The sequence below is a fragment of the Anolis sagrei genome, chromosome 3, assembly GCF_037176765.1.
Source record: "Anolis sagrei isolate rAnoSag1 chromosome 3, rAnoSag1.mat, whole genome shotgun sequence".
In the NCBI taxonomy this organism is placed as follows: Eukaryota; Metazoa; Chordata; class Lepidosauria; order Squamata; family Dactyloidae; genus Anolis; species Anolis sagrei.
This window is the reverse complement of record NC_090023.1, coordinates 70,641,478-70,667,394: the sequence shown is the minus strand read 5'-3', so window position 1 is coordinate 70,667,394 and position 25,917 is coordinate 70,641,478. Positions and strand designations below refer to the sequence as shown.

The 25,917-nt window shown below is 39.7% G+C and overlaps 1 protein-coding gene across 1 annotated transcript in view; it reads left to right on the top strand.

Moving 5' to 3' along the window:
• The window catches only part of RUNX1 (RUNX family transcription factor 1), a 231,242-nt gene extending 205,686 nt beyond the window's left edge, over nucleotides 1-25,556 (top strand). The window contains exons 7-8 of the mRNA XM_060770366.2: nucleotides 11,900-12,061; nucleotides 15,519-25,556. Coding sequence (XP_060626349.2) covers nucleotides 11,900-12,061; nucleotides 15,519-16,012 — 656 coding nt within the window. The 3' untranslated portion in view covers nucleotides 16,013-25,556. The remainder of the gene's footprint in view (nucleotides 1-11,899; nucleotides 12,062-15,518) is intronic.
• Nucleotides 25,557-25,917: the final 361 nt, after the last annotated feature.

Below are 25,917 nucleotides of genomic sequence, written 5' to 3'. Positions count from 1 at the left end.
TACAGTGTCATCCTTTAAAGGAGGCCTATGTCACATTTTTATTGCTCAGATTTTTACCAAGGCTATTTCACATGACCCAGTGTATAGCATTTCAGTTCCACTGCCATGGTTCCATCCAATGTAATCTTTAGATTTGCAGTTCCACAATACATTCACTCTGCCACAAATTTCCAATTAATTCCCAAATTACAAACCCAAGTTCCAAAGGATGGAGAGGTGATAGTTGAATTAAAATCAAAGTGCTATAATGGTGTACTGTGAAAGTGCTTTTGGCTCAGCCATCACAACAGTAGTAATCTTTTGAAAGGGGGAATAATTACATAGGCATTTCCGTATAACATACTAGCTTTTCCAAAGTTTAAAGTTTTAATGTGGTCTTGTGTTCTTTTGGCATTAGACTTTCTGGATAAAATTTGTTCATGTTTCCACGTATTTCTTCACAGTTGAGTAGACTAGAAAGTCCAATAAAACCTGGCAAGTTTTATGATTGCGCAAAGAATTTCTGAATACCGCAGGATTCTCTGTAAAATGACAAGCAAAGGCAACAAAGCACAGTTGTAGTCTGTAGCTTAGATCCTGAAGCCTTGATGCAACGCTAGATGTAATTTAAAATGGACTAATTTCAGTTTCCTGTGAAAGTCATTTCAAAGGCCCAGGCTTCTCCATGACTTCTCAAATGGTTTTAATGCCTCAGTAAAACCACAGAGGCTCTAAAATAAAAGCAAACACTGGGGCATGAGGTCACAGCTTAAAGGTACTTGTGTCTTTTAAAAGAGACTAAGTAACTTTGGCAATGATATTGAAACCTGATGTACACCATTACCCTGTGTACTTTTCAGTTATACAAGAAAATACTGCCAAAGGGCTATGTGAGGTAATCCGAAAGCTGCCACACAAGTCAAATTTTCAAAAACCACCTATGTCCTGTGAAATATATAAACTGATGCAGATTTCGGCACACTTGTACCCTCCAGATATTTTTGGATGATAATACTCATCACCTCCACCCAGCATGGCCATTTGAGTTGTCATCTAACACCTCTAGAAGATAATATGGTAATGTGAAAAATAATTAATTTACCTGCAATGATTTATGTGGCAGAAAGTTTTGGAAGAAGCTAGCCTCAAATCATCATCATTATTATGTTTATGTTCAGTTACACTTATCATCTAGAATAACAACACACAGTGTTTCTCTACCTATTCTTTAATTAGTTGTCTGAGACACTCTCTGCTTGTGGTGAAGGAAAAGATACTATTATATTTATATCCCACTTTTTCTCTCCATAAGGAGACTCAAAGCAACTGACAATTAAAAGCATTCCAATACAATTTAATATATATAAATATATAAATCTTAAAACAGTATTAAACATCATTTTTACTAAAAACAATTCAGATTAAATTCATAAAAACATATAAAATGACAGCAGCCCCTGACATGATAGGGCCTTCCACAATTGTATGTCAAGACCAACCAAACTGACAGCTGAATCTCACTTCTTTAAAGTGCCCTCCAAAAGACCTAAAGACAATAGTTTTGTGTATGGAGTAAGATACTCCTTTCAACCTGACTGCTTCTTGAGATGACTCCTTTCCTCTACTTCTTGATAGGACCAGTCTTAATGTGAGAAGTCATAGGGAGAATGGAGCAAACCTGTTTTCTTCTTCCCAGGAGACAAGGACGTTGAAGAATGGGTTCAAATTACAGGAAAGGAGATTACACCTGAACTTTAGAAAGAACTTCCTAACTGGGAGAGCTGTTCAACAATGGAACTCTCTGCCATGGAGTGTGATGGGGGCTCCTTCTTTGGAGGCTTTTAAACAGAGGCTGGATGGCTATCCGTCAGGGGTTCTTTGAATGCGGTTTTCCTGCTTCTTGGCAGGGGGTTGGACTGGATGGCCCACAATATCTCTCCCAACTCCATGATTCTATAAAGAGTTGTGTCTGGAATGCAGACTGAAAGAAGAGTAGAGAAAGTACAGTGCAAATGTCTGCATAATTGGCCAAAGGAATAGTTGTGAAAGCCTTACCCAGTTAAACTACTTGGTGTTAAAACTTCTGTTATAATTCTCTTATATGAAATGAAAAATGTACATATATTTATATATACATCTACATATACACATTTCAGTATTCCTATTCAGATAGGTGGAGTTTGTAGGATCCATCTAGAAAGCAGAGACTATAGTGCATGTGCATTGAAGATACATGGGCACTGCAACAAAGGTGGTACTGAATACATTTAATATATGACTGCCGCATTTTAGCTCATGTTTTTGGTAACTTTGTACTTCCTACATGACTACTCATACTGTGTCATGATTGCAAGCAGAATAGCATACTCAAGGGCAGCCCTGATTTCTTTGGAGCCACAAGGTTTTTATGATATGAGCCAGCTCACACAGGATCATTACAGATGAGAGAGCCTGCCCTCTTCTTTTAAGTACATGACATTTATAGGGGTTGAATCTCACTGACACCACATGTTGCTGGAAGTATTTCTAAAAAAGGAGAAGCAGGATATGAGTCAGTATTGAAGGCCACATGCCAGTAACCAGCAATATGAGATAACTTTTCGAAGAGGTTTAGGCCACCGTACAATTACAACCCGTGTCTAAAAGACCTGTTAAGAGTATATTTCTTTTTCTTTTATGAATGACAGTTTTCCAAAACAAAAACAATACCGAAGGAGCAAAGGATCGAGATGACAACCAATTAATTAGGCCTGTATTTTTATGCTAATTAGATTCCCTTTCTAACATGAGTCAATCATTGGTAAGATGCAATCCAGGAAAATTGCAACACTCTTTTTGTCATTTTAATCTGGCAGAACTTTCTGCCAAACCAATTTGCCAAGAAGAACAACTGTGTTATTCTTTTCACAATCGTTTTAAACTAGTTGGAAAAGAGGTTTGAAAATGTAAACAGATTGTAACCACTCAGTCCTTTCTTCAATCTCTTTGTTGGTATCAACTAGGCCTGTTTGATCAAGAAAAAATTTGTTTCTAAAATCAATTCGTAATTGGGGTGTTTTTTTGTTTCGATATTTAAAATATTTACAAAACTTTCCAAAAAAATGTTTTCTTATTTACGAAATTTCGTAAATATTTACAAAACATTTTTTAAACTCCATTTGCCTAGTATTTTAAATATCGAAATTTTTTCTTGATCAAACAGGCCTAGTTTCCAACAGACCTCTGAGGATGCCTGATGTGGGCAAAATGTCAGGAGAGAATGCTTCTGGATTGGTCATACATACAGCCCTGAAAACTCACACAACCGGCCTCCCGCGCCATCCAATCGGCTCCGCCGGCTCCTGCGCCCTCCTCCTCCTCCTCCTCCTCCTCCCAGCTGTGTTGTGATGGCGCGCGCGCGCTCACCCTTACAACCGGCCTCCGCGCGCCATCCAATCGGCTCCGCCGGCTCCTGCGCCCTCCTCCTCCTCCTCCTCCTCCCAGCTGTGTTGTGATGGCGCGCGCTCCGCTCACCTTTACAACCGGCCTCCGCTCCTGCTGTTAGCCCCGCGCGCCATCCGGCTCGGGCTCCTGCGCCCTCCTCCTCCTCCTCCTCCTCGCACTTCCTGCAACACAGCTGGTAGGAGGAGGAGGAGGAGAGGGGCGCAGGAGCCCGAGCCGGATGGCGCGTGGGGCTAACAGCAGGAGCGGAGGCCGGTTGTAAAGGTGAGCGGAGCGCGCGCGCACCATCCAATCGGCTCGGGCTCCTGCGCCCTCCTCCTCCTCCTCCTCCTCCTCCTCCTACCAGCTGTGTTGCAGGAAGTGCTAGGAAGAGGAGGAGGAGGAGGGCGCAGGAGCCCGAGCCGATTGGATGGTGCGCGCGCGCTCCGCTCACCTTTACAACCGGCCTCCGCTCCTGCTGTTAGCCCCGCGCGCCATCCGGCTCGGGCTCCTGCGCCCTCCTCCTCCTCCTCCTCCTCGCACTTCCTGCAACACAGCTGGTAGGAGGAGGAGGAGGAGGGGGGCGCAGGAGCCCGAGCCGGATGGCGCGTGGGGCTAACAGCAGGAGCGGAGGCCGGTTGTAAAGGTGAGCGGAGCGCGCGCGCACCATCCAATCGGCTCGGGCTCCTGCGCCCTCCTCCTCCTCCTCCTCCTCCTCCTACCAGCTGTGTTGCAGGAAGTGCTAGGAAGAGGAGGAGGAGGAGGGCGCAGGAGCCCGAGCCGATTGGATGGTGCGCGCTGCGCTCCGCTCACCTTTACAACCGGCCTCCGCTCCTGCTGTTAGCCCCGCGCGCCATCTGGCTCGGGCTCCTGCGCCCTCCTCCTCCTCCTCCTCCTCCTTCTCGCACTTCCTGCAACACAGCTGGTAGGAGGAGGAGGAGGAGGAGGGCGCAGGAGCCCGAGCCGATTGGATGGCGCGCGGGTGAGCGCGCGCGCGCCATCCAATCGGCTCCTGCCACGGTGCACTCACTGCTGGGGTGCTTGGGAGCGCCGGATTGGCTCCCAGGCACCAGCACATGACCACAGCACTGAAGTCAGCACAGCAGCCGCCATTCCATTTACGAGACGAGCTGAAGCTCGTAAAAAAAATGGGGCTGCTGTTTCGATATTTTCAAACCCTTCCGGGTTTGAAAATATGTTTTGATATCGCGTCGGATATGCAAAAAAAAAACGATTTAAATACGAATTAACGAATTAACGAAACAAAACCGACAGGCCTAGTATCAACCCTTACGAGGGTTGATACAAAGAGATTGAAGAAGGGACTGAGTGGTTACAATCTGTTTTACTAACTCTCTTTTAAGCTCCTCATGTAGCCCTATCCGCCTGCTTCTTCTTTTTTAAAGACATCCCACTTGTTTTTGGCTTTCAATAAAGCTAATAACAACGTTGTCCAAGTTTTATACATTTAAATGTGTGCTCCTTCAGTAGTTCTGAATACAACCTGTTTTCACACTAGATACTAGAACATCTCGGGGCTAGCTCATATAGCAAATACCAGGTGCTCCAGCTAATAGTTTTAAGCTTTCCCTCTCTGCCCAAAATATTCTCCATCTTAAAGAGTGGCTCTGGTGATGATATACTCAGAGACCACTTCTTACCAGCAGTTCTGGCTGGCCTTCATTCTTTTCCGTAACATGCTTTCATATGAATAACAAAATCCAAGTTGAATCCTTGCTTAATGCAGCCTTTTTGGCCAGCTGTGTCCTTTTCTGGGAGCAAGATTACTCAAGGCTTCAGAGAAAGTGGGACTTACCAAACAACAAATTTGTCACTGTGAGCAGCAGTCATACAACACATGTCTTGCTTTTTAGATTTGAATTTGAGGAACTGGAAAAGTACGGAGCAAACTGTAAAATTCCACCAGCAGCTATTTTATTATTGAAGGTGCTTCTCTTAAGGACAACTTAAAGTGGCAAACTCTTTTTGGAGGTTTATGTCACACATTTTGTTTATAAAGGGATTTCCATGCCACTTTATGAGGCCTCAAAACAATATTTTTAAAGAAATATTAGTACTGCTTTCTCTGTCATGGAGAATCCTAGCAGCTCTTGCCTTGTTATTTCTACATCCGACAAACACAGAAACTTTAGCAGTCATTCCCAAATCTGGTGCCCTCCAGATGTGCTGGACTAAAACCCCACCATCCCTGCCAGCACTCTCTTCCTGTTATGCCTCCACCCAAGTCTAGGTAGATTGCCAGCAATAAAGTAGAAACCACATGACTGAGGTCTTTGCATCTCCTCTCATTCTTAAGTGCCAAGTACTTGACTGATGTTAAACTGTAATGGTCATTGCCTGCTTCATACACAGCCAAACAGAGAAACGTGATGGGCAAAACTGGATTTTAAAAAAACATACCAGGTGTGAGAGAAAGAGATACAGACAAGGAACGTATGTGTATCTAGGTGGTACAGATCAAAGAATAGGGAACCTGCTTCATTAATGTAAATGTTTAACCCTTCCAAGAAGAACAGGGTAGAAATTATGTAAATAAATAATAAATAAATAGGTCATCCTAGTGAAGAAGCCTTACAAAAATGGTGCTCCTAGTCAAACTTATTAAAAGAGGTATCCAAGGTGCTAAAACTTGACCCCCAAATAGATTCAGTACCTTGGATAGCTCTTTAAAAGTTTAGATTAATACCTGGTTTTCACTATACACCACCATCATCCCTCCTATATAGCTTCCTCTTAGTAATGAAAGAGATGCACACAGGGAATGTATGTGTATCCGAGTGGTACAGATCAAAGAATAGGGATCCTACTTCATTAATGTAAATGTTTAACCCTTCCAAGCATTGTGGAGAGAAAAAGTGGGATAATAAATAAACATAATAATGATCTCTTTTGGAGAATCTCAAATGGAGAATGTCTCAGACAACTCCTATAAGAATAGGCAGAGAAACACTGGGTGTAGTTATGCTAGATGATAAGCATCTGTTCATCACCTCGGGAAGCAATATAGAAATATCCTTAAGCAAACAAATGTGCTTTCTGTGATTGTTTTTCATTTCAAAGTGCCAAGTCGGGTAGTTACTGTAAAGACTGATGTATCACGAATTTTGATTTTATTGATAATCATCATATATTTGCAACTTTGAAGTTTCAAATTTGGGGCTGTAAAGCTTTTCTTGAACCAACCCAAAAGCAGCTCAAGTTGTGCACAAATCCTAAGAACAGGCAAAGTAAAGCACATCATCTGCATTCAGTATATGGCCATCTATTCAACAAATTAAAGCTTTCTTTCTGAAAGCAAGCTCACTGGCGTGGCTGCTGCCACCAATGCTCATTTGGAAAGTTTTATATGTCCTAGTATCAGACAGACTGATGTTTTGAGCAATGAGAGAGGCCACATTGCATGCTGTCAGCAGACTGTGTTACTTTCCGTAGGCACCACTGTCCCCTTGGCCAATTTAGCCATGTCATTTAGCAGCTGACACTATCTCACCCAGAGGTCATCAATTTGCAAAATATTAGAGCCAATTTGCAAAATATTAGAGCCACCTGGGTTATGCAAAAGTGCTTTAAAAAGATATAAATCAAATCTTAATGCAATATAAAACAGGCATACAGCACATATGAGAAGTTGTGGCTCCCTGGAATTACTAGTGTAGTGAGCACTGCCTTAATGTAATGCTGAGGTTTAGCAAGTATGTAAGGGCCCCCGGTGGCGCGGTGGGTTAAACCCCTGTGCCGGCAGGACTGAAGACTAACAGGTCGAAGGTTCGAATCTGGGGAGAGGCGGATGAGGTCCCTCTATCAGCTCCAGCTCCTCATGTGGGGACATGAGAGAAGCCTACCACAAGGATGATAAAAACATCAATTCATCCAGGCGTCCCCTGGGCAACGTCCTTGCAGACGGCCAATTCTCTCACACCAGAAGCGAATTGCAGTTTCTCAAGTCACTCCTGACACGACAAAAAAAAGCAAGTAGGAGTTGGTGAAAGAAAACATGGTAAAGTGGGCTAAGGATATAGGTCACTCTATATTATTAAAAGAATGGGAACAAGTGTGGAAGATTAAATTGAAATATACCAAAGCTAATAGTATAGTAGAGAACTGGTTCAAAGTCTTCTACAGATGGCATCTGACACCCATTCAACTCGCAAAATTTGGCAACAATCATAACACCCAATGCTGGAAGTGTGGAAAAGAGGCTGGAACGTATTTTCATGTATATTGGGATTGTAAGAAGATCAAAACGTTTTGGTTGATGGTCCACAAACACACACAAAACATCATGAAAATAAAGTTTAATATCAAACCCGAATACTATCTGTTAAATATAACTGATTTAGGACTGAAGAAAAATGAAGAAAAAATCTTGTTTTATTTGTCATCAGTGGCCAAAATATTAATAGCACAAAAATGGAAAAGCAAGGAAGCTCCAACGAATGAAGATTGGATAAAGAAAATAACAGACCTTAGGGATTGTGATATATTATCGAACCAAATAGAAGAACAAAGTAAGACTAAGCAAATAGATTGGAATTTCCTGAACGAATATCTAAAAAACAAATATAAATTAGATATTTAAAAACCTACGGGTAAGAAGGATAAGAGACAGGAGGAGTAAAGGGGAAAAAGAAAAAAAAATGGTAAAGCGAGAAAATTGCTCCTCTGTGGACTGAACGGAAGTGACCCAAATCATCACATCCCTCGTGTTTGATCCCATACCCCCTACCCCCTACCCCCTTTTCCCCTACCTACTCCCTATCTTTGCCTTGCCCTAACCTGCCCTAACTCACCCTGCACGTCTGTCTAATTTCTATAACTCTCTATCACTAAATTGTTCCCACTCTTTCACTGTAAAGGAAAATTGTATAAAAATAAAAAATAAAAAATAAATAAATAAAAAGCAAGTATGTGTGCAAGAATCCCTTTATTGCCATCTACTGGCCAACACAAAAACTGAGAATAAGCCTCTGCAGCCTTTTAAAAGATACTCTCTTTCCAATTGCAACTGTGTTCTTCCATCATATATTAATATAATTGGAAGAACACTACTGTAAATATATAAGAAGGATCAAGTGGTGAAGATTCTTTACCTTAAGTTCCCTCTTTCCCTCCTTCCCTAATCAAAGCTTATTATGTGAAACTATTAAATATTGTGCAACACACACACACTGTTTAATTATGGTGGTTGGATTTTTTTAAAGAAGTCAAACACAACATTTTTGTGGCAGTAAAACATGACAGGACCTGAATGGTGGTACAGTGCTTTGTATCTAATAGCTTGTTCAGCATGAGGCTGGAGGCCGAGAACTTATGTCTAACTAAACCCAGTGTGTCATTCTCACCCTGAAGTGTTTTATTGCAGTAATTAACAATTTAGATACACTTTCTCACACTATGAAAGGCAGAAACAGCACTTATTATACATTGAAAGAATACTGAGAATGGAATGTGTAGCTTATGAAAGCAACTTGCTTTCTTTAATCACTGCTTACACTTTTTAGAAAACATTTTATATATATTTGCTACAAGAGTAGAGGGATCTAACTTCTATTATTTTAATTGCTAGTAAAATTTAGTAAGATGTGACTGCCATTATTAAGTATTAAAGAAATAGTCAGTGGTCTTCATTCAATGAGGTCACCGGAATAGATAGAAGCCTGATCTCATTTGATTCATTGACTTTATTTCATAAAATATATACTGATGTAATAATATAGTGATGGGGTTTCTTGATCGGCTCAGCTATCTAAGGACTGGCAATGTAGAAGGGCTTCTGTCTGACTATGGGGAAAACACTGAAAAACTTCTTTTGGATGACAGTTCTCAGAAATCTTCTAACTCTCAGAATGTAGTTCACATTTAAATCCAATTATTAGCATTGATTAAACCAGACCCATTATGTCAATTAGTTTTGTCCCAACTTACACACCTTCAAAGGAAAGGAATGCTGCAGGTGTAGAGAGGACATGTACCAAACCCAAATTTAATATCCAAATAGCTTGTTTGCCCAAATCTGCTTCCTTTTCTACCCTTGCATACATTTTCTGTTCAGCCATAACTGGATTGAACACAATGCCAAAACCCAGTGCCTTTGATTTGGGTTGCTCAAAGGTTATACATTTGTTGTAAGTCTAAGTGGTACGGAAGTGCTAGCAAATGCAGATCACAAACTCAGCTGTCACTACCATTTTGAGTTCTGTAAGCCAGACATCCACAGACAGTACAATGTTTGAAATCTGTCCAAGAAAGTTTTGTTTCCACTTGCTATGATTTGTAAGAAGAGCTCCCAAATTCCTGGATCCCTAAGACTGAAATAAATGCCCAAATGTCTAATTGTAAACAGTACTGTTTATTGTCATCCGCAATGGCCTTCTGTCTAAGGGTGATAATCTTGTAGAGCAGTGCTCTGCAAATCCATACCATTGTGATTTTTCAGTGATGACTGAAGTTGTTTTTGGTGACAGCATGCATTGGCCATTTAGAGACTTACTTGTCCTCTACACATAAAAAGAAGTAGGGAGTAGGAATACAGGAAGAATGTCAAACTACTGTCCTTGTTATGACTCATTATATCTAGAGGAGACTGACCTCCTATAGAGACCTACAAAGCCACCCGACTTCCCCTCCACTACAAAGCCACCAGACTTCCCCTCCACAACTCTCAAGAAACTATTGGGTCCCACACAGTGTATTTACTATTTATGCCACAAAGAGATAGAAGCTGGATGCCATTCTAACTGCTGGGACACTGTCCTCTGGAATCCTGGGATTTGAAATTGCATAAGGTACTTAAGAATTTTCCTCTTGAGAATCTAGTGCCCTTCTATGAATTTCAATACTGTAGCTCTTTACCATATGACTCTAAGTACCTTACCAAGCTATAAATTCCAGGATTATGTAGGATGGAGCCATGCAGCTCAAGTGGTATTAAAGTGCAATGTCTGTGAGGTATGTATACTGGTAGTTAGAAAGGATCGTCCTTACTAATGTATTGAAGACTGGAATGCTTCTTTCTTCTCAATCTGTGATCTCGTTCTGACTACATAATTATGCTAGTTTGATACTGCTTTAGCTGCCATGACTGCACCCTAAGGAATCCTGAAAGCTGTAGTTTGGTAATCTCTACAGTGCTCTGACAGAAAAATTGAAATATCTCAGATATTGAAAATTCCAGGATTCAATAGAATGGAGCCATGAGAGTTTAAATGGTATGAATTCTTGTAGCTGTCACTTGGGACATATGAGGAGCTTCTATGTGGTTCAGGGACAACTTGCAGGTCTGCCATTATTTACTGCCTTGCTCTTGTAGCTGCTCCAAATGGTAAAAGCCCTGGTAGGGAGGCATCTCTGAAGACAGGGGATCCAGGACTCAGAAAGTTCCCATTCAAATCAGAGCAGGAAAAAAAATATGCAGAGTACTTACTGTCCCTGAAGTGCTTGGTCCATCCAGTTGCCCCTGACATGGTCTGTCTGTTGCTGAACACAAGAGGATTATCTGGTGACAAAGAAGGACTTCCCTTTTCTAAGCTAACATTAACACTTTTGATCTAAACCTTCATCATTTCCCACTCCTAAGGACAACAAAAAGTGAGGAATAGTTTTACAGAAAGCCAAGAAAACTAGGCTTTGGGGTCAAGAACCAACTGAATAATGTAAAAATTTATTAGCTCTTTAGTGCGGAGGCTAAGTTAATTAATAACTTCATTCTGGTGAAATATTAATGCTAAAATTCCAATTTAAGTCAGTCAAACAAGAGGACTATTCACAAACAGGAAAATACAAATAATGTTTAAACAGTCCAATTGCAGACCTCTGGGGGGGGGGGGGGGATACTGGGTTTAAAATGCTGTTAACAATGGCTCTAAAGTTAAAACTGATGTGGGAAATATCAATCTCTGCTGAATTGTCATTTCTGTCTTGCCGTACCACTAGCTATGCTGCCTAGAGTTGGCAAGGGAGTAGTAGCCTAATGACATTTTAAAGATCTTCTTGTGAGTAGGCACATTACTAATCTGGTTCATATGATTGGGAGCCTGCACTTCAGCTTTGTGAGAAAATGACATTTCTGTATCATAATATCACATAAATTAGTAGGCATAAGCAACTGTTTTGCCCTCTCCTTGGAAGGATCTCAGTAACTACCAGGCCCATGGTAGTCCTCTGGAAATTGTGTTATAGTCCAACTCTGTTTTAAGAAATAGTTATCTGATCTTAGTATCAGAAAAACTAATTATAATGGAGGTTTTGTCTATGTTTATTACTGTAGATATTATGACAAGGGCAGGCAAGAGTTGGATACATATAATTGGTCGATGTGTCTCCATGGTTGCGAAGCCTCTGCGGTTTTGTGTGTGTGTGTGTGTGTGTGTGTGTTATGTACGCTTTCTACATATTTACATTGGGTTATAAAAATGATGCTTCCATATATCAGTTTTAATTGTGATTCTGAACTTCTCTCATTTTTTTTACCCCATGTCAGATACAAGGCAACTTCAGCCATCTCCTCCTTGGCCTTATGACCCTTCTTACCAATATCTGGGATCAATTGCAACACCCTCCGTTCATCCAGCAACACCAATTTCACCTGGAAGGGCTAGTGGAATGACTTCCCTTTCTGCGGAACTTTCAAGCCGTCTGACAGGTAAGTCTTGCTATTTCTTGAGTGATTTTCTTCAACTTGTTAATCCCAGGATACCAAATGTGTGGAGCAGAGGTGGAAGGAAAGAACAGCCACTGTAAAGGAAATAAGATTATCTTCTTGAAATTGTCCTGCTGATTATTTTGCTGCTTGGCTTAATGGAATCGTGAACCTTTGCATTGTGCTTTTTTGCCTTCTTCTCTGGCTCCCCTCATCGAGATATTCAAGTACTACTAGTGGCCTTCACATTATTTATTCCAGTTCAGAGGCAACTGGTGGAACACAAGAACATTGAAGCCACTATTGTTTGTCCTGCAGATGCTTCAGTGTATGGGAGCTCAGAAAGGAGATGGTCCTGCACCAGCAGAACTCCTCCTCAATTTGGGATAGCTATTGGAAGAGCAACAGTTACAAACAGCAGCGAATTCATCACCTGCTGTCATTGGTCTCCATAGATGGCTCCAGGTGTCTATTTACTTAGTAATGCTTTATACTTTGTCTGGGGAGCCAGCTTTGCTCCTGCTTACTGTTCTATACAAGGAAGGGGCAGGAAGATTAATGTGCTCTTAGCAGACACTTTCAGATGATGGCTGAGCCCTGATCCTCTCACCCGTGACTCTCCATTTCCCATTTTTAACATGTGAAAAATTGCATTCTATAGATGGGAATCAGTTTGGTGGGTGAAACATTACTTGTTGAATTTTAGCAGGACATTGGGGCCTTGTCTTGCATTATGGCTTCTGGTGGACATTGTTACTGTATACTGTTTTTCTACCTGTGAGGTCTCAGTCGATAAAAGCAGCTACAAATATTGAAACCAGCATGTAGAGGCAACACACAAACCATGTATTCATGATTTCTAAGCCATCATTTGAGAGCCAACATGAGATAGTGCTTTAAGCATTGGACTACAATTGTGGAGAGTAGACTTCCAATCCCCAGTCAGCCATGGAAACTGGGTGATCTTGTGCAAGTCACAAACTCTCAGCCTCAGAAGAAGGTCAAGGCAAAGCCTCTCCGAGTGGGTCTTGCCTAGAAAACCCTGTGGTAAGTTCATCCTAGGGTTGTCATAGGTTGGAAATGACTTGAAGGCACACAAACACACATGCAAGCTGCCAGTTTAGGATTTTGTCCAATTCTGTTAGGCTAGAATTACTTCCAGTTGCCATATAAATCAGATGAATGGTGACTTTGTAATATGTCTACAAGTGATTTTCCTTTAAAGGCATGGAGTCTGTCCATAAGGAAAGGTTCTTTTTTAAAAAAAAAAAATCTGTTCACTTGCTGTTTCCTTACTTTTAGGATTTTACACAGATGGGTTTTACCCTTAAGCAAATGCAGCTGGTTTTTATAATGAAGCTTTTGTGTCTGGACTACAATGTTCACTTTAAGCACTGTTTGGTACGCACACATTAAAAAGCCTCTAATCTTCATATGCCCTCGCGGAATTTACTTGCACACAGTGCATAATAGGCCAAAATAAATTTATCCTTTGTGAGCAACAGTAGTAGGACAGAAGATTTAAAAATTAAAAGGACAGACTTTTGAGGAAAATGCAATGCAGCCAATAAATCATACTTACTAACTAAATAGTAAGAGGCACATATAGCATAGGAAAAATGGTAGCTCTTCCGCTACTACTGAGGAGCAATAGCAGACAACATTGTCTGCACAGTTCAAATCGTACTAAGCTAGGATGGTTGCCTCTTCTTTCACATACTTTGATTGAATTTTAACTCCTGAAGGGCAGGTGGGCATTAGGTAAAATAACTTTTATCACAGTACCTCTATATTAAACAACAACATCACCAGTTCCATTTCTGCCTGTCAAATTGCTGTAAAGGGCATAGGAACCATGGTACAAAAAAAATGGCAATCCTTTTTGCAGTTGAAATCTAATATGCTAGGAGGTACATCCAGGTGTTCAGTAGTATTGTTAAGGAGAAAAGCAAATGGCTATTATACTTGGCATATCTGGAATTAAGACGTTACAGCATGTCATAGAAATCTTCTGAGAAAGCCATGTACGTATATCAAAGAGGCCCGGCTGTTGGACTGACAAGCTTTCAGAACCTGAGACTTCAAGATGTCTGCAGCACCCTTCTAATCCAGTCACAGTGCAGACTGGTTTTTGTTTTCTTTCTCCCACCTACAGACTCCCACCCCGCCTCTCCATACACAGTCATACGCATTCCTTTTATGCAGACTCTACACTGTCTGAGGAGGTGTTGCCATGAGGAAATATTCCTTTATTGTTATTTTAATGCCTTTAATGCTGGCAAGAAAGAGGAGCCAGGGTCCCTGTTAATTGGAGCCTGTCTAGAAACACTCTTTTAAGAGCCCATTATCTCTTTAATCTGTTTTGGGGGGTGCACACATAGAATTGGAGCTGGGTGGTGAGTGAGAACTCCTCAGCCAACAGAGAAGAGATGACGTTCAACCATTATTTCAAACATGGCTCATATTATTTGGTATATTTTCATCCCCAGTCTCTGAATCTCTGTGGGCTGAGACAGGGAGCCAAAAGTCAGTAACAGGTTGGGATGAACTAAAAGGAGGGCAAAGGTCTGATATTTGCAGGCATGTTCCTCTACATTAAAAAGTGCCCCTTTGATAAATGTTCTTACAGGGATCACAACGAAATGAGCAAGAACATTTTCTGAAAACAACCTTACAGTGATACTATTATTTAAAGGATGAAATGTTTCAGAGCTCACCACTTTCTCCCAAAAGTTCTACATCTGCTTTGAAAGCCGAAACAGCAAAATATTTGGCAGATTTCTAAGTCTCATTGTTTCTCAGATCTACGCAGCCCCTCATACCACATTGTGCTTTGCTGTTGCCTTTATTTTTGCTGTTCACTCTCTAATGCCATGTGGTGATCCCCAGAATATAGGACTCTGGACATTAGCTTCCAAATCTGGCCTTAACAGCACTGTCCTTCGTCCCTAGTTACCTAAGATGATGGGCAGACACAAGAAACATTTCTAGTGGGTATTTTCTTATGCAGGCACATACAGAAGTGATCCTTTAAGTATCTTTTTGAATGTGCAGCACAAACTTCAAAAGCTCTCAACACAAGCATATTACAAATATTTCGCTCTTGGTAGAATATAATTCACTTTGTTTTGTTACATCTATACCCAGCTTTTCCTCCAGTGGGCTCGAGGCAGCATATATGACTTTTCAGCTCCCCACTTAATCCTCAAAATATGTTAGTGGAGTAGGTCAGGCTCACTGGTCCAAGCTTACCCAGTAAAGTTAATGGATCTGGATCTCCCAAGTCCTCACTCTAACACTATACCACATTGGTTGTTTGCACCTTTTACATGAAATGTGGCTGATATTCTTTAGAACTGGAAATCTATTAGTATTATGCATATTTTTGCTAAAGTGTACTAGAAATCACTCTATTCTGCTCCTATGTTCACTGTTTTCTCTGTCCTCTTTCCAAATCCAGGTGCTTCTGACCTTACAGCATTCAGTGATCCAAGAGTAGGAATTGAACGCCCTTTCCCTGCCATTCCATCCATTTCTGATCCTCGTATGCACTATTCAGGACCATTCACCTACGCTCCAACACCTGTCAGTTCAGGAATAGGAATTGGCATGTCTGCCATGACCACTGCCACAAGATACCACACTTATCTCCCCCCTCCATACCCAGGTTCTTCTCAGGCTCAAGGTGGCCCATTTCAGACCAGCTCTCCATCTTATCATCTCTACTATGGAACATCAGCGGGATCTTACCAGTTCTCCATGATGTCTGGAGGAGATCGGTCACCCCCACGTATTCTTCCTCCTTGCACTAATGCTTCCACAGGATCGACCCTCCTCAATCCCAACCTTCCAAACCAGAATGATGTTGTAGACACAGAAGGCAGTCACAGCAACTCCCCTACCAACATGGGAACCACAGCACGCCTAGAAGAAGCAGTATGGCGACCATATTGAATTAATTATCAGTATATGTGTCCAACCTGCTGGTGTCCATGGTATTCTCATGAGTGATTGAGGGCTCTGCCATGTTTGTATATTATACAGAGAAGCAGTCTAGAAATCAATGTTTCTGGGAATGATGCCATGGTGGCCAACTGATTTTACTCAACAAGGAGATAACATTCTCAAAAAGTACACTCCTCAAGGGACTGAACTTCTAAAGATGATACTGTTTTAAATGGTGGTAAATACTACTCACTCACTTTGTCTATTGATATGGGGAAGAATAGATGCTCAATGTGTTTCCAGAGCGTGACACTTCAAAGTGAATTTGGAGCTCCTCAAATCTTTTTTTAAAAAATTCCTTTGACATATGGGTATGGAGGCTTAAAGCCTTACACCATGTTAATGAGTTTAATCAATCATTTTGACATATTAGTTAAAAGGAAGTATAGGAAGATTCTCAGAGAGAAACTGTGAATACTTCTGATTTAGCAATGCTGTGAATAAGATTTTTTATATCCTGGAATTAAGTTTTTAGCCAAGTGGTATATCCCAAAGAGTATGGGGATTCTTTTTAATTTTTATTATTTCTTGGGATGCAACTCATCCTTCTTTGCATATCATTGTTTATTTCCTTTTTTGGCACCTTAAAAATTGCAGAAAAAGATTTAATCTTTTTTTAAAAAAAAATATACGCTTGCTTATCTTATACTTTATCAGCCAGATACAGCCAAAACAGACAAACAAACCTTCCCAGAAGGTAATTTCATTTTTCCTTTAATATAAAAAAGTGACAGACAAGCGTCCTTTTCAACTACTGAAATTATGATGAGTTACCTGATATTTATGCTCAGCATTGAGTTTGTTGTGTGTGATACCTTTTATTATTTAAATATGCTTTAAAGATAAGCACATGTATTTTGTAGCAACCAAAGTTTAAAATTATCACATATAAAATGGCTGGAATAATTATGGGTAATGTGACTTTTAATTATTTAGAAGTATTGTTTACATTTTGTTCCATTTCATTTTCTTTGGTCAATTGACACACAATAAAGTTTCTCCAGCTGAGAACCCAAAATTATTTTAAGTGTTAGTAAGGAAGAAACAGTGACAAGATATGTCTGTTCTTAGGGGGAGAAGGATTTTGCTATTTCACGTTGAAGGTTTAAATAGGATTTGAATAGGAGTTGGAGCAGGGCACTAGAGGCAGGCACTGGTCTCCGAGAGCACAGTTTCCACGTAAAAAAACTGAATATAATGCTCCATGTTATATGGCACCAACATCCTGAAAAGGAAGAGAAATAAAATACAACACAAAAAACAGCCAATATCAGTGGCCACTGATGGCTTCCATTTCAGTGGCATGGTAAATCTAATGTTAAAGTCTGGTTTTTAGAGATGCTGTACAGTTAGCCCTCCCCATTTCCAGTTTTAACTTTTACAGATTTGAGTATTTGCTATTTTGATTAATATGTTCTCTATAGGAATCTATAGATCCCTCAGCATGACCCTATGGCCAGCATCTGCCAGAAGATGACCATAGAGTCATGATGGAGATCTAAACATTCTTAGAGAGAACACTTTTCTAGACATGTATTGCTCCTCCAGAGATTATGTGATCAATGTCCCAATCTTTCATGTAGAGTCACACTGAAGAACCTAGAGAGGTGTTCAAAATAATTTTTTTTTCTATTCAGTTTTCCCACTTTTGTGGAGATTCAGCATCCCTAGCCCCAGCTAATGTGGAGGGCCAACTATACCCCTCAAAATAGGTTCAGTGCTTTGAATAGTAATTTTTGAAATTGAACCTGGAATGGAGTCACTACCCCATTGTCATGGAAGCCACCATAGGTTAGCAGTAACTTCCAGATTTGTATGTTGTCGGTAGAAACTGACACATACTGGACATTCTGCTTTGATGTGCTGGAGAATGCAAGAACATGTTTAAAACTCTGATCCTAAACTCAGTCATTTGGATACAGATAACGTGGAAATCAATAGAGATAAAGCTCACAGTAGATGTAGTGCAAAGTCGCAGTTACCCTTTCTGTATCCTTACAAAGTGCCTGCCACAAGCAATCCCAGGATAGTGTAGGCCTAAGCAGAAAAATGGCATGGGAATGGGTCCATTTGTACCTTCATTCATCCCCAGCTGCTTTTCACCCTAAAACATAGGGCAGGGGATGTACGGAATTGGCCCATAATTCCCATCACTCCTCATGCATTATGCCAACTAAGACTGGGTACTGGATGTTGCAGTCTGACAACAGTTGTAAAACCAGAAGTCTTGCGTGTCTGCAGTGAAAGGAAAGGTATGACCTTTCGATATTCAACCACAGGTGGAAAAGCAGACAGGCAGTTTTCAGTAGAAAAACAACAGGAGGGGAGAAAGTTGTGTATCTTCTCCCTCACATTGTGCAGGTTTGCAGCCTCTTGAACTCACTGTCGCTTTAAAAAATGGCACCTGGCAGCTTTTCACATTATGGTGGCACCCCAGCAACACATAAAATCAGTTCACCTTGTAAAACAGTGGCCCTCTCTAAAACAGAGAAGCAGAATAACCATCAGGTGGTAGACTGAGATAGCCCACTCAATAGCATATTTGTAATTTTTGTCCATTTGTTTTCATGATAACTCAATATGATTGTTGTTGTTTCACTGTTTGTTACATCTCAAACATTACTGTAAATTATAAGGCACTATTTTATACAGGGGAGTGGTCTCAATGCAGTCCTATTCCTCAAAAACAGAACCTCCTGAAGTTGATAGATTTCAGAATTATCTTTTGATTGTTAAAAGACCTTCCAAAAATCAGTGAAACAACTTCAGGTCAATCCATTGGTATTTAAATCAGTGTTGGGTGTTTTAGAGAAATAATAAAAGGATTTGGTTTAGAAAGATCCTTGGCTGCAGGCAGCAAAACAGCTGAACTTATTTAAATTACTTCTTTTTACTTATAGATATAGATATATATTTGTAGATTTGCTTTTGCCTTGTTTGTGTGTTTGATGCAGTAGCACTTTGGTATAAAATGTTACAGAGTTAAGCAATGCTATGACATCAGTAGGGTCAACTTTCTGCATAAAACCTTTTCAGCTGATCTCAGCCAAACAAAAAAGCAATGTCATGTCCGCCTCTTTCAGTCTAGCAGGTTAATGGGTTTCTGAAGGTAAATCTTAGACTTTATTTGAGTGAATACGTGTATTGCAATTAGAGTACAGTATATTCTGGTGTATAAGACTACTTTTTAACCCAAGAAAATCTTCTCAAAAGTCAGGGGTCGTCTTATATGCGGGTGTAGTCTTATGCATGGGAGTCATCTTAACTCTATATTTTAACTGGAAAAGTTGGGGGGTCGTCTTATACGCCCAGTCGTCTTATATGCCGGAATATACGGTATTTAAGGGTTTTTTTTAAAAAAAATCTGAAACTTCTGTGCTTCTGATTTTTTAAATGTTGTTTAAGTAGTTAATCTTATAAAACTGTTACAACCATCTTCTCTGATTTTTCAAGTTTCAGTTCTTATCTCTCCAAATGATATTTAAAGGAAACTTTCATAATAATTCTTCCACATGATGCAGTCTATAACACAATGCATTTTATTTTCTGTCACAAGTGTTTGCTGGTGACATCTATTTAGATAAATAACAGCAACTAGGCCAACTGCATAATCCCTACAATCTGTTTATAACAGTCCACCTTCCACATTCAGTGGCGTTAGAGGCACAGGACCTCCATGAAAATGAAAAAAATTAATTAAGAAATTGCTAAATATTATTTCCTGAGAATATCTCTCTAGGAATATCTAGGTCTTCTAGTACAACTCTATAATTGAGTTACACTGGAATTGAAGGTGGGGTCACACTGGAGGACCTAGAGATTTGTAGAGAAAACATTTTTAATCAGATCTACAAATAACCAAATTCGCAACAGCCAAAACTGCAAATATTGCAAATATTGTCCTATCCTTTCCAATATTAGATTAATTCACCATTTTCTTCTCATGTTGGTAACTAATAGGACACTGTTGTGCAAATTTAATCAGAAACAAGTTACATTGTGCTCACCAGAATTTCCTCCCAGTAAGTCTGAATGAGCTTCTTCTAGAAATAGGCTGAAATGAAACAATTAACTGTTGAGGTAGCATTCCTATGATAGGTAATGTTGAGGTAGAATTCCTATGATAGGTAATGAGTGTGAAATAGGCAATATTCTGGGGGAATCTGCAATTATTAAAGTCCTACAAAGGTCAGCTAAACTGGGATCAAGGGAGGCTGATGGGGGTATAAAATACTTCACATCTTCAGAGGAAGGCAATAAATGTATAGCTAACTTTACCATTTCATGCCATTTGTCTATCTAGCTCAGTTTTGTCTACTCATGATGGAAGTGGATGTCCTTCCGACAGAAACCTTTCACATCTCTTGCTTCCTGTTATTTTAAATAGAAATGACATGTGTTGTTCCAGCCAGGGTTACTCCAAGATACTTTGCTGGCAGAGCTGAAAGTGGCACATGTTTCTCACCTCAACTCAAGGATGATCGTTATTTTGGCACATGAGGGAGAAAATCCAACAAATGTCTGACAGTAAACACATCATAACATAGTAAATAAATAACAATTTGTTTTCTCACTCTATTAAATGTAAGACAAGTTCAGCCACCAGCAAGGTATGGTTCATTTTCAGCAGTCGTTTTCCTCTTATACCTATGTTAAGTGTTTTCCACCCTATTCTCTTAGTACAAAAATACATAGAAAAAAACCGCAGACCACATTAGACCAATACCTTTGGTAGACTACTGTATCATTTGCAATGTCAAATCAGCCCTGTGAATAGCATCTTATCATTTTGCCTTTTGCAGGTCCTTCCCTAGACAGTGGTTCTCAACCTTTGGATCTCCAGACGTTTTGGTCTTAAACTCCCAGAAATCCTAACAGCTGGTAAACTGGCTGGGATTTCTGAGTGTTATAGTCCAAAACACTTGGGGACCCACAGGTTGAGAACCACTGTTCAAGAATGAAATTAATGTATGCTCCCTATATTAAAATCAGAGACCTATCTTTAACTCTCCACTTCATCGTTTACCTCATGTCAAGTCTTTATTATCCCTGTGGAACCCTCCAGCTAATATTTAACATGTTAGGACTACCACTCACAAGCATTCCTTTTTTTCTTTCAAGAAATAAATCCAGGTTTCCTTTTTGAAAGCTGTTCTTTCACAAGGCTTGGGATCAAAATGTATGATATGTTTAGTACATATTTAGAGGAAGTTCTCCCTCAAGTGGAGAAAGATGCCTGTCATCATACTTCAAGCTTCTCATCGCCTGCATGCTGTTTATCTTTTTTGTGTCTGTTCACACACACAAGTACTGGCTTAATTTGGAAATTTTATTACTGAGACACCTACTTCTTCTTGCAGGAGGGAAATGTCTTAAACATGCATTCCCTTTGATATTTAGTTTAAACCTTAGTGTCAGTAAACTCTGGATTTACAATCCTGAATTCAGTTATACATAATTCAGTGCCACAGGTTCCTGAAAACATCAGAAATCATATTTATGTGGACAGTTTTAATTTGATAATCCAGGCAGTCCAATTGTTTGCACACATTCTCTGATTCCTTCAGTAGCTGTTCAATTTTTCAAAACATAGATCACACACTATATGTGTGTGTGTGTGTGTATCTGCATTTTTACCCTGCTCTATCTCATCCCCGAAAGGGAACTAAGAACGGCTTCCAGATTGGCAATATCCAATGCCACATGAAACATAAAAACATACAAATACAAATTACAATATACATTAAAATAATAAAAGTCATAAAAACAATGCCATATAAATACTTTACATAAACTGTTAAACATAGTATGTTGTTTAAGGGCTAGAACAAATTGACCAAGATCCACCAAGATGACTTGGTTACACTACGGTTTTAGTATAGGGACTCTCACTCTTTCTTTCCTGGTTTGCTACAAATACGGCAAGAAAGGCTTTCTTAGGAGCAGCTCCATCCATTTGTCGGTGAGAGCATGCCCAGATACATTGTGGTAGCCCTTGCACACCTAAGTAAAAATGAGCAGCTACTGCTGCCAACGAGACAGGCATTAATAAAAGTACCTCCTGGAACACTCTGAAAAGTACATATTTTCATGTAACCAACAATATTCCAGCGAATGCTTCATTTCATTAGATTTTAGTCTACAGAACATATAAATGTGTATTTGATTACCTGCATAGTGTGTAAGAGTGTCTTTGCGCATTGGGTTCCCTCCCCTTCCCTCCCGCTTGAAATGGTATAATCTCAACCAACATGAAAATGTTGGTTGAGGTTATGCTAGGCTTTCATAAGGAGGAATGAACTGTTGCTAGAAGAGAAACCAGTTACAGGCAGTCCCCGAGTTATGAACAAGATAGGTTCTGTAGGTTTGTTCTTCACTTTCTATCCCTGTGATAACTAGATTTTTTTTAAATGGCTTGCTATGAAAACAAGAATAGGTGATACAGCTTCAGTGGAGACATCTTTTCCCCATGATAATTCTTACAGGAGTGAATTTCCTTTCCTTAGGAGTAGATTTCTCTCACTTCCTGTTTTCTCACCCCCGTTCTTAACTATGAGTCATTTCTTAGTCATATGTCTGTAACTTTGGAACTACCTGTATTTACAATCCAGTTCTGCTGAATATATTTAGCATGGGTGACAGAGCAGGGGGGAGGCAACATCCAGCCCTAAATCCATTCTGGAGTATAATATGATTCCCCTTGCAAATGTAATGAGTTGGGCTCTGTATCCACAGATTCTGCATCCATGGATTTCACCATCCATGGCTTGAAAATATTCCCCAAAACACCTCCAAAAAGCAAAACTTTATTCTGCCATTTTATATGAAGGACATCATTTAACTACACCTTTGTATATATAATAGGATTTGAGCATCCAAACCCCAGGGGAAAACAAGGGCCTCTTTTATTTTCTATAGGATTTTGTGAACTAGAAGAAAGAGCAAAGTGAGCAATCTACATTAATTATATTTGAGAAAGCTCAAAACACATTTCCTTTTGACTTTTCAGTAACTGAGCCCATTTTGAGAAATGGCATGTACTGAAAAATTCTACACTAGTTGCGTTGCCAAAGTCAGATGGCTGGGCCAAATGCTTCCAGGTCTATAGCTTTTTTTTTTTAACATTAAGTGTTCCATGCTTTAATCTATGTGGTTGGATCCAGACTTAATCATATTTAGGGTAGGTCTGTTTCGATCAGTGGGATTTAATCTGCCTAATAAGAAGCTGCCTAATAAGAAGGGACCGTGGTGGCTCAACGGGTTAAACCACTGAGCTGCGGAACTTGCTGACCAAAAGGTTGAGGGTTCGAATCCGCAGAGCAGGGTGAGCTCCTGTCATCAGTCCCAGCTTCTGCCAACCTAGCAGTTTGCAGACATTCAAATGTGAGTAGATCAATAGGCACCGCTTCGGTGGGAAGGTAACGGCACTCCATGCAGTAATGTCAGCACATGACCTAGGAGGTATCTACGGACAACGCCTGCTCTTTGGCTTAGAAATGGAGATGAGCACCAACCCCCAGAGTCAGACTGAGTCCCTGCAGCTTCTTATTAGGCAGATTAAATCCCACTGATCGAAACATGTCAAGGGGAAACACCTTTACCTTTACCTTTAATAAGAAGCTGCATTGACTTCAGTGCATCTAAGTGACTATGACAAAATACCACATATTACTAAGAACAAACTAGGTTGCTTGTTGTTTTTTTAACACTAAAGCTAAACAGGAACATTATAGGTAATTTATGACATAATCTGCAAAAACTAATTTAGAAAAACTAAGTAAATATCAGAATCCAAACTAAAGAATAAAGCCTGAAAGAAACCTCTACCACCATTTCACCAGTTTAGATGTGCTTTTGTTCTCCAAGAGAAGTGGCATTCCGTTTTGTAAAATGTAACTGTTTAAGCATCACATTTTAGATTGGGACAACCAATAATGGTTAATAACGAGATTTTTTTAGTAAATAATATAACATACTTAAGCTGAAGGAGTTGGTTGAAAGTACTTTAAATTAATTTGGCTTGAACTGAACTGGTTTAGATGGTTGTTTTGTTTTGATTGCTATGGGTTGTGGGTAATACTTCATTTCACTGAGCTGCTGAGCTAAATGTTTGAGAATCCTAACTATATTTATCAGAAGAAAAATCTCACTGAAATCAGAAATACTCACTTTTGAATTATTGTACACCAGGATTGAATGTCAGATCTCTCTGGAAGTTACATTTTCTGACATGTTAATGTTGCAGTTTGAAAGCATTCAAATGTGAGTAGGTAGCTTTGGCAGGAAAGTAACAGCACTCCATGCAGTCATGCCGACCACATAACCTAGGAGGCATCTACGGACAATGCCGGCTCTTTGGCTTAGAAATGGAGATGAGCACCACTCCCAGAGTCAGACTCGACTAGGCTTAATGTCAGGGGAAAACTTTTTCCTTTACCTTTAGTGCAACTGGATCTTATCCACATACAGAGTTGCTTAATGAATGAGTTCAACTGATTTCCCACAGATACCCCACAAACTCTTTTTCTACCCTCCAAATATTCATTGCTTTTACTTAGACAGCATTTGTTATACTTTGCTCACAAAATCTTTGTTTATAACATTTTATAAACGTTTTATTCTCTAAGGCTTGTTTTGCCTTGCAACTTTTCTCTCCATTTCCTTTGGCCAATATTATCCCCTAAAGATTTTGTTTCACATCTCATGGAAGGGTTGCATCAGGAGACTTAATTGTATTTATGTATGTAAATAAGTTCAAAAGCTTCATAGAGAAAAAATATATAGTTAATGCTTATAAGTATTTTGACATGTTTCATTTTCTGTATCTTTCCTAAATTCGCCTCTGCTAAATACTGTAGGAAACTTTTTTCTTTCCAATTTAATTCCTTTAGACTTCAAGATGAAAACTATTTTAGTTACTTTGTAAACAGTTCAGAGCATGGTTTTGTGTGGCACATTAAAACTCTTCACCTTTTTGTTGTGGGGGGGAAGTGAATGTGCAAAGAGCTGTTGGTTACATGTGGTATTCTGAAGGTAGACATAAGTTTTAAAAATATACATTTCAACAGGAAATTATTCTGAGGAGTATCTCATGGGTGGAACACAATGACAAATGGAGCTGAACAGATATTTGGACCTGTGCTTTCTAAATGTACTACAACCAACTTGTGCTGTGTACTGGAACTTTCCACGTCTTCTCTTGATGCTGTCATATTTTGGATCACTTTTAGAAGGGGGTCCCCTTTCGTCTTCATGATAGCTGTTTGGAAAAAACTGGAGTCAGTTCCCCATCCCCACTCCATCATATTTCTAGATATATCTGAGTAGGCATTTCCTCTGCAGAACATCCAGGTGAAATCATTGTGAGTAGCATGCAGAGCAGCTGGGCTGCTGCATTTGTTCTAAAGGAAAATTTGCTTTCTTTATACCACATTTTTTCTGTACATTCAATATTATAATTAGTGTGAATGACAAATAAATTGTTTGAGAAATATGCAAGCATTCAGTGGTTGTATTATTTTACAGAGCTTTATGAAATTTGTTTTGAAATGTCTTCTCACAAAAGGGTCACCCAATTTGGTCATGACTTTGGGTGGATCTGTAACTACTAACTACCAGTACAACAATTGGAAATACTGTCTTTTTGGACTACAGCTTCAAAAGGAAAGTTTCCAAAATTGTGTTAGTAATCTCTGCAGGGGAACATGAAAAAGAAAATAGTCAGACTCTCATTTCATACTGGGTTTAGAAAACTAAGGCACAATGAGAAGCCTATTGTTTATGAAACAACAGTTGCCCTGCTGTTATTGCGTTTAAAGAGCATTAAATCCAATTTGCAGAAGTCAGAAATCTTA